The sequence below is a fragment of the Podarcis muralis genome, chromosome 4 (assembly GCF_964188315.1).
Source record: "Podarcis muralis chromosome 4, rPodMur119.hap1.1, whole genome shotgun sequence".
NCBI classification, from domain to species: Eukaryota; Metazoa; Chordata; class Lepidosauria; order Squamata; family Lacertidae; genus Podarcis; species Podarcis muralis.
The window spans coordinates 27,447,899-27,459,947 of NC_135658.1; the positions used below are offsets into that span (position 1 = coordinate 27,447,899).

General features: G+C 41.1%; 1 protein-coding gene across 1 annotated transcript; it reads left to right on the top strand.

The window, feature by feature from the left end:
* The first annotated feature begins 202 nt into the window (after positions 1 to 202).
* On the top strand, positions 203 to 11,806 carry POMP (proteasome maturation protein). The gene is made up of 6 exons (XM_028726406.2): positions 203 to 394; positions 3,801 to 3,898; positions 7,755 to 7,815; positions 9,553 to 9,654; positions 10,361 to 10,454; positions 11,289 to 11,806. Exons 1-6 carry the CDS (start codon positions 392 to 394, stop codon positions 11,354 to 11,356), a joined length of 426 nt encoding a protein of 141 aa, XP_028582239.2. The 5' UTR covers positions 203 to 391; the 3' UTR covers positions 11,357 to 11,806.
* The last annotated feature ends 243 nt before the right edge of the window (positions 11,807 to 12,049 follow it).

The window sequence follows — 12,049 nt, forward strand, 5'->3', positions numbered from 1 at the left end:
TCTCAGCTTAAAAAATAATAATTCAGCTTTAAAAAAAAAATGCCTCACACGTCGCCTTTATTGCGTTTTACTGGAGTTCTGCTGTCGCCCTCCGTCCCGGGGCCCTTCAGACGGTTTTAATGTTATTATCAGCTAGGGGCGTATTGAACCTTTGAGGCTGAGGAAAAAGCTGCGGGCGAAAAAGGGGAAACACCGCACACCGCGCGCCGCTCCCCTCACGCTCCCTCGACACGACGCCGAGAGGCAGGAGCCGTTACCTCGCCGGCCCTCGCTCGTTCCCGCCCGAGCTTTAACACTTCTCGCGAGAGCCATCCCGTGCGCACGCGCGCGCGACGTCACTGCCCTCGCTCGTAGCTGGCGGAAGGAAGAGGGAGCGGGTGACGGTGCAAAGATGGTAAGCGGCATTCAGTCGAAGAACGTGGTCTTGGGGCCGGGTCACCCTGGGGGCGTCAGGCGAACTGGCGTCACGATAGCCGGGGGGGGGGGAGTCCAGGGGAGGGGGGGTCCTCTCTTTATCCGCCTCACGAACATAGGAAGCAGCCTTAATGCCGAGTCAGAGCCGTTGGTCCACCCAGCTCGGTATTGTCCGTACTGACTGGCAGCGGCTCCCCGGGGTTTCAGGCTACGGTCCCTCCTAGGCCCACCTGGAAGTGCCGGGGACTGAACTCGGAGCTTTCTGCGTGCGAAGGGGGTGCCCTCCTCACTCAGCTACGACCCTCCTTCTCTCCCTATTCGCGGCCGGGCTGAGGCTGGCCTGGGGGATCCTAGTGAGAGATGCCCCCCCCCCGCGCACACTTCGCATTGAAGCCCCCTCTCTTTTCCAACATGCGTTGTCTGGAAGGGGTTCCCGCCTGCCGAATTTCTAGGGCGTGCAGACGTGCACATGTCTTCACCGTGAAGAGGGAGCTGGGAAGTCATGGCCTGGACGCTGCTATAAGTGGATGCGCCAGTGCCGGATTTACTTGTAAACTAAACAAGCTATAGCTTAGGGCCCCACTCGCTTGGGGCCCCCAAAAAAATTTAAAGGGAAAAAAGCTAGATGTACAGTTCCAAAATATAAGATAAAAAATAAAATAAAACCTACATACAGCAACAGTGTTTTGTGTTGTGTAGGCTCCTATGATGTAAGTAGTGAGCCCCGCAAATAGCATGTATTCAACATTAAAAAACCGACAATTTGTTGTTAACAAAGGACCGCTGGACGTATAAAGGGCCCCATTACCTTCAGTAGCTTAGGGCCTCATCAAACCTAAATCCAGCCGTGGATGTGCCCTTTGAGATTTATTTATTTTTTAAAAAATTGTTTCTGTTTTGCTTCTCTTTGTCCAGATTTCCCCTTTTTATCACAGTTACTCAGGAATCTCACTATTTGTATTTACTGGAGTAATGCTCTTGTGTAGGATTGTAGCCTTTTTCTTTATGTATGGGGGGGGAGGCTTTAATACATAAATGTAGCTGGTGAAACTCTTTCCACCAAGTCACTCTGTGCCAAGAAAGCCTCACTTGCTAAATTTCTGTATGGTTTTTCCTGAGATGGAGATAAGAGGTGTAATTTTTTTCTTCACTAGTCATATTTCTGCGTGGTAGGCTTTTGTCAAAGGCACAGAGGAAGAAAAAAGATCAGCTGGTGTCAGATACATCTGGCATCCTCCTTTGTATTCACCATAAACTACAGGTGGCGAATTCTATACAATAGAGTACAGATATTGACTCTTCCAGCACCGGGCTGTCAGTGAGGTGTAGTGGAGAATATAACAAACATCCATATAATGTAAATTCATAGCAAGAAGAAATGGTAAACAGAACAGCCACAGGTAGAAATGTTCCAATTAAAGATAAAAAGGAATTGCATTGTGGGGTAACTGTTATACACAAGTTGTTGCTTGGGTTCACCATTGGTGTAATGGGTAGAAAGAGTTGTCACAATTGATGTATAAAGTACAGGGGTGAAATGCACTATTGACACCTGGCTTCATCATAACTTAAGGGATGGTGTAATATTTTTAAGGGGGGGAAATTAACCCACTCCAGAGCAACAAAATACATTTCCTCTGTTATGGGCCTACTCTTCATTTGCCAGTGTTGCTGGGTCACTGTCTACTGGCCATTCCCAAAGATTTTGCAGGCTTACTTTGCAAACATCTCACTTCCACAGGGAAGCAATAGAACAGTTGTGTCAGTGTCGCTGTCGGAGGGATTTCCTGCAGTTCAGTCCTTTTATTTACTTAATCTATCCAATTTCAGACCCTGTGCTGTAATAATTCGGCTTGCTTTTAATTTATGCACTCCAAATATTTGCAAAATGGAGGTGTATGTTTGTGTAAAGGAAGCGCCTGGAGATTCCAGCCAGGATTGTGTGTGGTGCAAAAAACTATACAGACTGATTGCAAGAGACACAAACAATGTACAACTAAAATAAACAAGAAAAGCTGATGGTGGGAAAGGAAACAGAAATGCTGCTTATACTTGCTGGAATCCTGACTTCTAGTCCAGTCTCCTGTCCGGTAGCCCATATTGCGTCAGTTTGTATGTCTGTTCATAAATCAGTCTGTTATGTATCCCCTCACCTTTTTTGTGGACTTTTTTCTTGGTTTTTTGTCTACTGCGGTGTGTTATTAATAGTAAATAACTGCTCACAACTGCATGTAAAGTTCCAAAAATGTGTTAGAGTCTGATCTCTTTCATCGAGAAGAAATTGATATGCTGGACAGAACAATGGAGAATAATAGTGTTCTCTTTGTGTTACAAATATTAACTAAGCTGATTTTAGACCCACTATTTCTGTTGCTTTATTTTTTTATCTCTGTAGAATTAACATTGTAATATGTTTATTTCGTAAGCACGTTCTTGAAATCAAAAGGCAAGCAGAGTACTCAATATAAAAGGCCTGACAGTGCTCACTTTTCTCTTCTCACCTGCTTTGTACAATTGATGGAAGAATGCCTTTTTCTAAACCAGGTGGGCAGACTGGCACCTGGGGATTAGTAGGAAAGTGCTTACATTTTCATTAGCAACTGTCTGGTTGAGCTAAGCTTGCCATATTAGAATTGCTTTTGGAGAGTTTAGTCAGAAGACCACTTCAAGAGCATCAGAGTGGGATTTAGAACATGAAGAACAAAGCAGTGTTCAGCAAATTAGAATACTTACATGCAAGACACCTGAGAGATTGTATTTGGGTTTAAACTCTTTTACATACCATGAGCAGCAAGTAAGTGTTATTGGGGACCACCATGATGAAGCCATTTATAGACAGTTTGAGAATAAATCACAGTGGATTATAATAATAACAATAATTTTATTATTTATGCCCTGCCCATCTGGCTGGGTATATTCCCCAAATTGAAATTTGTGTCCATATGTGGTAGATGAAGTAACTTTGGTGGGAGTCGACACACATGTATTACTTTATTTTCTACAGATCTTGCCTGCCTTCTAAAATAGCCTAAATATTGATTGGTGTGATCTCTAATTAACAAAGTTACTAAATTAGACTCCTTGGGTGGGATTCATCTAAGAAGCCCCATGCAAAGAAGCCTCATACAAGGTCTTCTGCTTGTACAGAGGGATTTTGCCTTTCTCTCCATGCCCCCTAGAATTGGCTCTGGGAGAGTTGGGAGCACCCCCAGAACAGTGTGGTTGGGAATCATTCTGTCCAGCAAGCTGAAACGCTTGCACAGATGGAACATTTATAGTAGCGCAAAATTGAATTCCACCCCTTGAAAACAAATGTACCTAGCAGCAGTCATTTTGAAAGCATTCTTGAGTTGTACATTCCTAATAGTAACTTATCTCTGTTTCAGAATACCAGAGCATTTGGATCTCAGCTGAAGGACTGTATTCCAGTTTCTGATTTTTCAGCTGCTGGCGCATTTGAAAGCTGCGATGTGATAAATAGAGGGTAAGCACTAGAAAGCCATTGAAATACTTTGGTGAATTCCTTGTGTGCCTTGATGACGGAGATCCAAAGTGTGTTTGAAATGGTTTTTCTCTGCCTCCTGGATGAATTGTGTCCTTGGTCTGCTTTTCTTCAAGTGGGTTGTGTAGAGGTGGCTTGGTCAAGACTGTTGAGAGGAGAGAGGAAAAAGAAGCTCTCACTTCCCCACTCGCAAATGAATCCCATCAATCTGCAGCAGTGCTAACCTGGGAAGGTGGTGAGCCCCAAATAGGCCATCTCCACCTCTTCTATCCATCTTGGATGAAGGACTGCACTAAGAGAAGTCCCCACCCTGCACCTCTGACTTCAAAAGGAAAGGGAGCTCATCTCTCCCACGTGGGCCAGGCAGTTCCTTAGATACAAAACATTTGTTTACTAAATATTTGCGTGAGGTGATCTTCCAAAGTTACACCCAGTTATTTGTCTTCATAAATTTATTGACAGTAGGAGCCTTAAATATAGATTCTTTCCACAGAATTGTGGAACTAAAACTGGATCCATCCAAGATTTTGTGTCCGTCTCCAGAGCGCTTCCTGCTTGCCTGAAGTGGAGGAGCCAGTTCAGCCTCTTGAACTGGGTGGAAAGCTCTTTGCCTTCCTTCCTCCAGAAGCAGACAGAACTGCAGTTTCCCAGCAGCCTGCCTCATGGAATGAAGGGACCACGTGAATGTCAGAGCTCCCACATAGCGGGAACAGGGTGAACTTGGTTTGGCCTAGTTTGAAGGTGGAATTTAGAAACTGATCCCATTCCCCTGAGACTCTGGGCAGAATCATTTTCATAGGTTGGGCTTGACAAGAAGAGAACTCTCTTCTGTCAAAACAGACCAGTGGCAGCATTAATCCGTAAACAGACCCCTGTGTTGCAATATAGACAAGCTGAACAAAATAACACAACATGATGGCCAATAACAATGGCACTAAACACTTAGTTATAGAATAATACAAATGATCAGAAAATGCAACCAAAGTCTCTAAATCTTCTTAACCAGTTGCGGTAGAATAATTCAAAAGTTCGATATATACATAATCTGTCACCAAATATCGCCGGAACAGAGTTTCCGGATTGCCAATCTGTTTCGTTCAATGCTTCATCAGCCAATCTTGATCAATTCTTCATCAGCCAGACTTGTAAGAATTAATATGAGAAGTCACAGTATCACATGAGCACTGATCCACAGCATATTTTCTACAGCGTTTATATTTACTTACGTGTAAGATTGGCTTGTTAAGAAATTGAACTGCCTCCTTCTCATATTAATTCTTACAAGTCTGGCTGATGAAGAATTGATGAATATTGAATTATTCTTCCGCGACTGGTTAAGAAGATTTAGAGACTTTGGTTGCAATTTCTGATCATTTGTCTATAAATAGTGTTTAGTGCCATTGTTATTGACCATCGTGTTGTGTTATTTTGTTCAGTGGCAGCATTAGGCATGCAGCGCTTCTGCATGTATGTGGGCAATCATTCCACTAAATACGTGGGCAAGGCATTAGGACTAGTTAAAATAAACCATAGCTCTTTCTTTGAGATGTCTCGTGAAATGACAGCCAACATGTTGAGCTATATATTTGCTATCAAATGTAATTGATAGGATGGACAATAATGTCCTAAGTAATCTTTTTTTTACATTGTCCCTGTGATTTCCTCATGTGGGATTAAACAAATCTGAATTTATATATTTAAACCTGTAATACTCCTTACAGTTTTGGTAATTTAATATGTATTTTCAGCACAATTTCTCCAAGCTATTATCTCATTTATTTAATAGATATTTTGGAACTACAGAAAGAATACAGGCAGAAGAAGGCAGTCCTTTATACTATCTGCACCCAGGGAGCTCCTTCCTGATTATCAGTTAAATAAATTTTGCTCTGCTCCCCTGTATGTTGTAGATATTTTAAGAACCTTCTCTGGGGACACTGCTTGTTTATACTGGACTTTTGTCAGGCTTGTTGGACATCACCAAAACACCATGCGAGCTGCATGCATGCTTCCGTGGCGACACTGCAGAGTAAACACTACAGTGGTGATCAAGTTTTGTTCCAGAAAAATTGTCCGCCATTGTTTATTACTTTTAATGAAAATATGCTGTGCCTTTCTAACTCAAGGGACCTTCCAGAATTGTCATAAAGATACACAGACAAATAAGGCCACCTGAAAAACAGATAAACAAAAAAGCATTGGAAGCATTAAAATAGGAGACAGGAAAAAATACAAAAGCGGATGATCTTCTTGTGGATAAGCTTCAAGGTCCTTGCACAATGCTGCAACAGTTTCTTGTTGAACTATTCAATTTCCCCTGCAATGTCATCTCAGGATATTTCTGAGCAGAAGATCCATTATGTAATTTTTCCTTAAGATGCCAAAGCGGACTTCGAATGCATGATGAATTCTGAGTCCTTGGATGGGTATATGGGTATATTAAATGTAAATCTGAACATAAAAGGGCTGCTTACCCCTGTAAATTTTCTATTTTTCCTTTGAGATGTGAATTTCAATTTGCAATTATACTTACACAATATCTGACCAGTAACTTATTCAGTAGGGCAATAAACAACTATCTGTGTAATGCATATTATATCTGAGCATTTTAGGTTGTTTTTCTCTTGTTTTTACACTTGTTTTTAAGTCACTTTGACTTCATCATTCTGGAAAAAAGCAACCAAATAATATATGAATAAGGCCAGATCGAAGATGAATTGGGCTCAATCAAAGCATAGTATATCCTGTCTTGCCCGATATACAATTAACTTAGAGAAAGGTTCTTATTCATTACAGAATTTTCTAGGTGCTCAGTCAGAAGATTTTAAAATCAGATGGTTGCTAGCTATTATGGACAGGTTTGTTACATATCAAATAGCTTCAAATGGACTAGTTTTTGACTCAGAACAGTGTCAACTACCAGAGGTTTTTTTAAAAAAACATCTGTACAGTTTTAAGCTTCAATAATTTGCATTTCTGAAAATGTAAATGTTCATATTACTCTGGGTTTGTTCTATTTGTAATTATATTGTTCTGGCTCAGATCCCTGAAAAAGAATGCAAAAATCATTGCTAAGGCTGACACGTAGCTGTACTCAGGTTGAGTGTGGTGACTGTTCATTTTGTTTTGCCTATAAATTAAGAAAGGTAAAAAGTTTTATTATACATTAAACTAAAGCCAAAGTTGACAACTCACTCCTCTGCACACAAACTGACCCAGACCCTATGATCATCATCTGAGGCCCTTCTTCCTGTGCCCCCTACATGAGAGGTCCAGAGGGTGGCAGAGTGAAAACAGGCCTTTTTGGTGGTGGCTCACCATTTGTTGAAAGCTCTCCCTGAAGAGGCTCATCTGGTACCTTCATTGCATATATTAAGGTGCCAGGCAAAAACCTTTCTGGCCTTTTAAATATGTTTATTGGATGTGGGGTGCTACTGGTTTGTTTTTGTTTTTATTATTATGTATTTTATTATTTATTTTGTGTCTCATTTTGTATTTTTATATATTGAACTGCCCAGCAAGCCTTGAATGAAGAGTGGTATACAAATTAAATAAATAAAAAATAATAGCCCCATTGTAGATGGGGAGACTCACTTCCAAGAGAATATGCAAACAGGCATTAGACTTTACAGTATTTGTTTCCTGCACACACACATAGCTGGTATCATTACTTCCATCCTACTAGAGAAGAGAAAATAGTTCTTTTATGTATTCTATGCCATTAATTCCAGACTTTAGAGCCACAAAACTTTTACCTGGAATTTGCTATCCAAAATATTTTGTGAATGATACTTTGAGATAAAAGTTGCAGTACTAATACTGTACATTGTTTTTATAGCTTTACAAATGTGAAGAGTGAACTTTTCCCTGTCCATCCTTTGGAACTATCAGAGAAAAATGTAAGTACACTTCATCTTTTTATACCGTGGACTGTAAACAGCACAAGTGGTATACAGTTGTCCCATATCTCACGTCAGAGGTAATGTGTATATGTGAAAACCATGTGCAGCCAAAACTGTGTTGCCATTGGATTTGCCCCACAGCTAGCCGTTGAGGGTAAGGTAGCTGGTGAGGAGAAGAGAAAGAGAGAACTCCTGTCAGTCCTAGAGCCAGAGCACTAAGTGGGCCTTGCCTGGGAAACAAGGATGAGAGCATAAAATCTCTTTTTGTGCTGAATCTGCTTGGAGTTACTTGGCGGAAAAACAGCCAAGTGTTAGGGATGCTCTCAGGGGACAGTCCAACTGCCTGTGAGATTTCACAAGAACATCCCTGTATTGCCCATGTATAGTTAAAATCATGCAAGTTAAATATGTGTGTGACGTGGCCATACTATACACTTTTTCAGTTAACAGTGGATAAAAAACTGTTAATTTTACAGGACAGATACCTTTCTAACACTTGGCACCTGCTGTGTTTTGGGGGCAGAACTGAAACCTAAAGGCTGCGCTCCCAAAGCTACTTTCATAGGAGTAAGCCCAGTTGGGATTGGTGGGACTTCTGATCAATGTATGGGATTGCATTTTCAGTTGGGGGTCTTCCCTATCGGAAAGCTTTCAACCCATCTTGAAAGGGCAGATCCAAGCTGGTTGAACAGTGCATGATGAGCAATACAGAAGGGTGGCATAGGAGGTGGCACAGAAATCATGTGGTTATTGTAGTTTATAAATTGATGTATATTAACAGAGGGTCTTGAAAAGAGATTTGAAGGGGGGAAAAGAAATGCATGTTTGCAGCACGAGGAGCAAAATGTTAGCAGCCACAATGATGAATGTGGTAGAGAGAGACAGTGGGGTTGATAAGTGACTCAGTAAGGAAAGGAAGAAAGGAAAGTTGAAACAGGGAGATGCCATGAGGCAGAAGCATAGAGGCTATCTGCCTTTATCCTCAAATCTCTACAAAGGCATGAATATTTTCTTCTTGTTTACATATTCTGTTCAACAGTGGAGCCTGGCAGAAGCAAAAGAATCTTTTGAAATGCTTTTACTTACCACCCTTTTTCTCAGTGTAACTTATGGTGGGTTGTTAGGTCACATGACTGAGCTGATTGGAGCTCAGAATATGGGTCAGTCTCCTCCTTCCCCATCCTGCCATTTCCCAGGAACAGCCCCTTTTCAGGACTTACTTCAGCCTCAGGCGGGATAGAGAATTTAGGCCAGCATATCTCCAGCTGAGCCAGGATGAGTAAGACCTGCTCATTCCAAACTCCTCTCATTTCATTGGATCTTGGGTTTGGAATGCTCCCACAATGGGCTTGGATAGTCAGATGGATGGATCACTCAAGCATCTATAAGATGGCAAATAAACACACCTCTTCCTCTCACACACACAGATGTTAGCATTCCTTCAGTACTGAAAGTAATTCATTTAACATTAACATGAATGGGATTGGGGTTATTTGGCAGTATTTTACTTTCACCATGAGGTGGAGTCAGATGTACTCCATTTGCCAGAAAGAGCATGTTGTGGTGGATTGATAAGGGTGCGTATAAATTCTAGCTTTTCTGTGAGTGGAAGTATTTAAAGTAAGCTAGGAAAATACGTTTATGTGAAGCATTATAAACATTTTTTAACAAGGGAAGTCACATTTCCCCAATTGTTCTAGAACACAAGTATATTCTTAACACTTTGTTTTGTAGTTTTCATTGAATCAAGATAAGATGAATTTTTCTACTCTGAGAAATATTCAAGGGCTGCATGCACCGCTGAAGCTGCAAATGGAATTCAAAGCAGTGAAGCAGGTATGCTTTTTCATGTGTTTTCAGTAATTTGTTTTGCCCAGCATAATGTTTTAAAAGCACCTGATAAAATAGCATTAGCTTCTTACTGGTTTTAATGATTAAGACTTAAAACCACTGTAATGTCAGTGATTCATTTGAACTGAGAAAGCCCAGGAGTTAACCCTTTTGAACCTGGGGGTAGTGGAGATAAAGGGGAAGATCTGAGTCATTTTCCTCATAATCATCTTGTCACGTAGGACTGTCACCTGATTAATCTTTTATCAAAATCCTGTGTATGTTTACTTGGATGTAAGCCCCACAGTATTCAAAGAGGCTTATTTGCAGGTAAGAACACATAGGATTGCACCACTAGTTAATTAACCATTATCAGTTTATTCAGTTAAGTCGACATAAATAGGTATATTATAAACTAGCACCATTGAACTCAACAGGTCTTTCTTCTCTGTAGACACATAGAAGATTGTACTTATGATCAAGCAAGGCTTCATGTTGCAACTATAGCAGACCTGGATAGCTCAGCGGGTTAGAGCGTGGTGCTGATAATACCAATGTTGTGGGTTTGATCCCTGTATGGGACAACTGCATATTCCTGCATTGCAGGGGGTTGGAATAGATGATCTTCAAGGTCCCTCATTTGGGTAGTAATTACGCATGCACAGTTTATTTGTTGAACGAAATCTCCCTGACCAACTGTTGTACTTTATAGGCCCAGCGTCTTCCTTTCCTTAATAGTTCTAACCTGTCCTTGGATATCTTGAAAGGCAACTATGACTGCATTGGTTTCGAAGATATTCTGAACGGTAAGGAAAATTCCAAAAAATTGGGAAAATTCTAGTTTTTTAAAGCTACAGGGAAGAAAATGGATTGTAAAGATCACAAGACATCTCTAAACCTCAGGCCCTGTTCAAAGGTTGCTGCACCAATATGAAAACCACTTTTCACATGCTGGGCTCCCACTGTGTAGCCATGTGTTACACATGACTGTTGCAACTGTGTTACTGGGAAACAACTGTATTTTTTGTGCATTTTTATCCCACCATACTTTTTTCGTGGAATTCCAAGAATACATATATGTGGCTTCCAATCTAAGCATTAAGCAGACCCAGTCCTACTTAGCTTCAGCAAGATGGTGGCCTGGTGTGCCTTCACACCGTATCCTGGGATCCTCATGACCTGCCTGTAGCCTTCCCATAGGTAGCAGTGTCTGGTTGGCTGCTGTGAGGAAATGGGAGACACTCAATAGGCCTTTCGTCTGATACAGAAGGGCTTTTCTTACATGGGTGAGCCCAAGCAAGTGCCTATGCAGAATTTAAAGAGTGGAAACAACTTGTCTTCAGGAGTACAATCCAGGGCTCGCATGAGATCTCCACTGCTGATAAAAGGTTTAGTTAGAATTTATCACCTGTTGCCAAGGGAGAAAACACTGGCCTCTGTCCAGGCCCTCATTCCCAACCCTCCTACGTGAACAGTTAATTAGAGGTGTGCTGATCTGTTTTCAGTTCATGTGGGGTGCAGGGGGTTGTGTGGAGCAAATAGCGAGCCTTCTGCTGCACTTAGTTAAAAGTTGTATCTTGCATGCTGATACTTGTTCTTTCAAAGTTGTGGATTACTAAAATATTAAACCTGTTTTCCAGATCCGGCACAGAGTGAAGTAATGGGAGATCCTCATCTGTTGGTTGAACACAAACTTGGTTTATTATAATGCACACATACTCCATCCTTCTGTTCATGAAAATGTTTCTTACCTGTGTCCCTGTAGGTTCAAGTAAACCATATTAAACGATAGCCGTACAGCGCTTGTTTTGATACACACAATCTCTCACCTACCTTGATAAAAAAGGCACATTAAATGCTTAAATATATTACTTTTGTTCTGTGTTTACTGTCAGTACAAATGTCTTGTAATTGGGTATTTTTTTAAATTGGGAAATACATCTCTATTCAGGGCAATTGCTGTTTCATGTCTGCAACTGTGGAACTGTAGACATTAAAAAGTCTTTAGAAAAAGGACATTTTAGATTGAATGTTCTTGTAAAAGAACCTTTTGCCATATATAACCCAGGTATTTTCTGTTTAATCTTTCTTTCCTTGTGCTTGATGACTTGACATGCCATCTTTTAAAAACAATGAATAAAATTTTCTATAAATGCTGTGACTTTTCAAAATATTTAGTCATATCTACAAAGTTCCTCACCTCAAGCAGCACCTGCTTCCATTACTGAGCCATTCCCTTTCACCTTAGCCTAGATCTGTTTACTCTCTTCACAACCAGAATTTACACTGGCATAACTAGCTGGGATCCTCTACTTCCAACACCACTGCCCTGCCAGCTGAAATGCCACCCACCCTTCACATATGGCACCCTTCCTCACTCATGTAAAGCACACACCAGTCA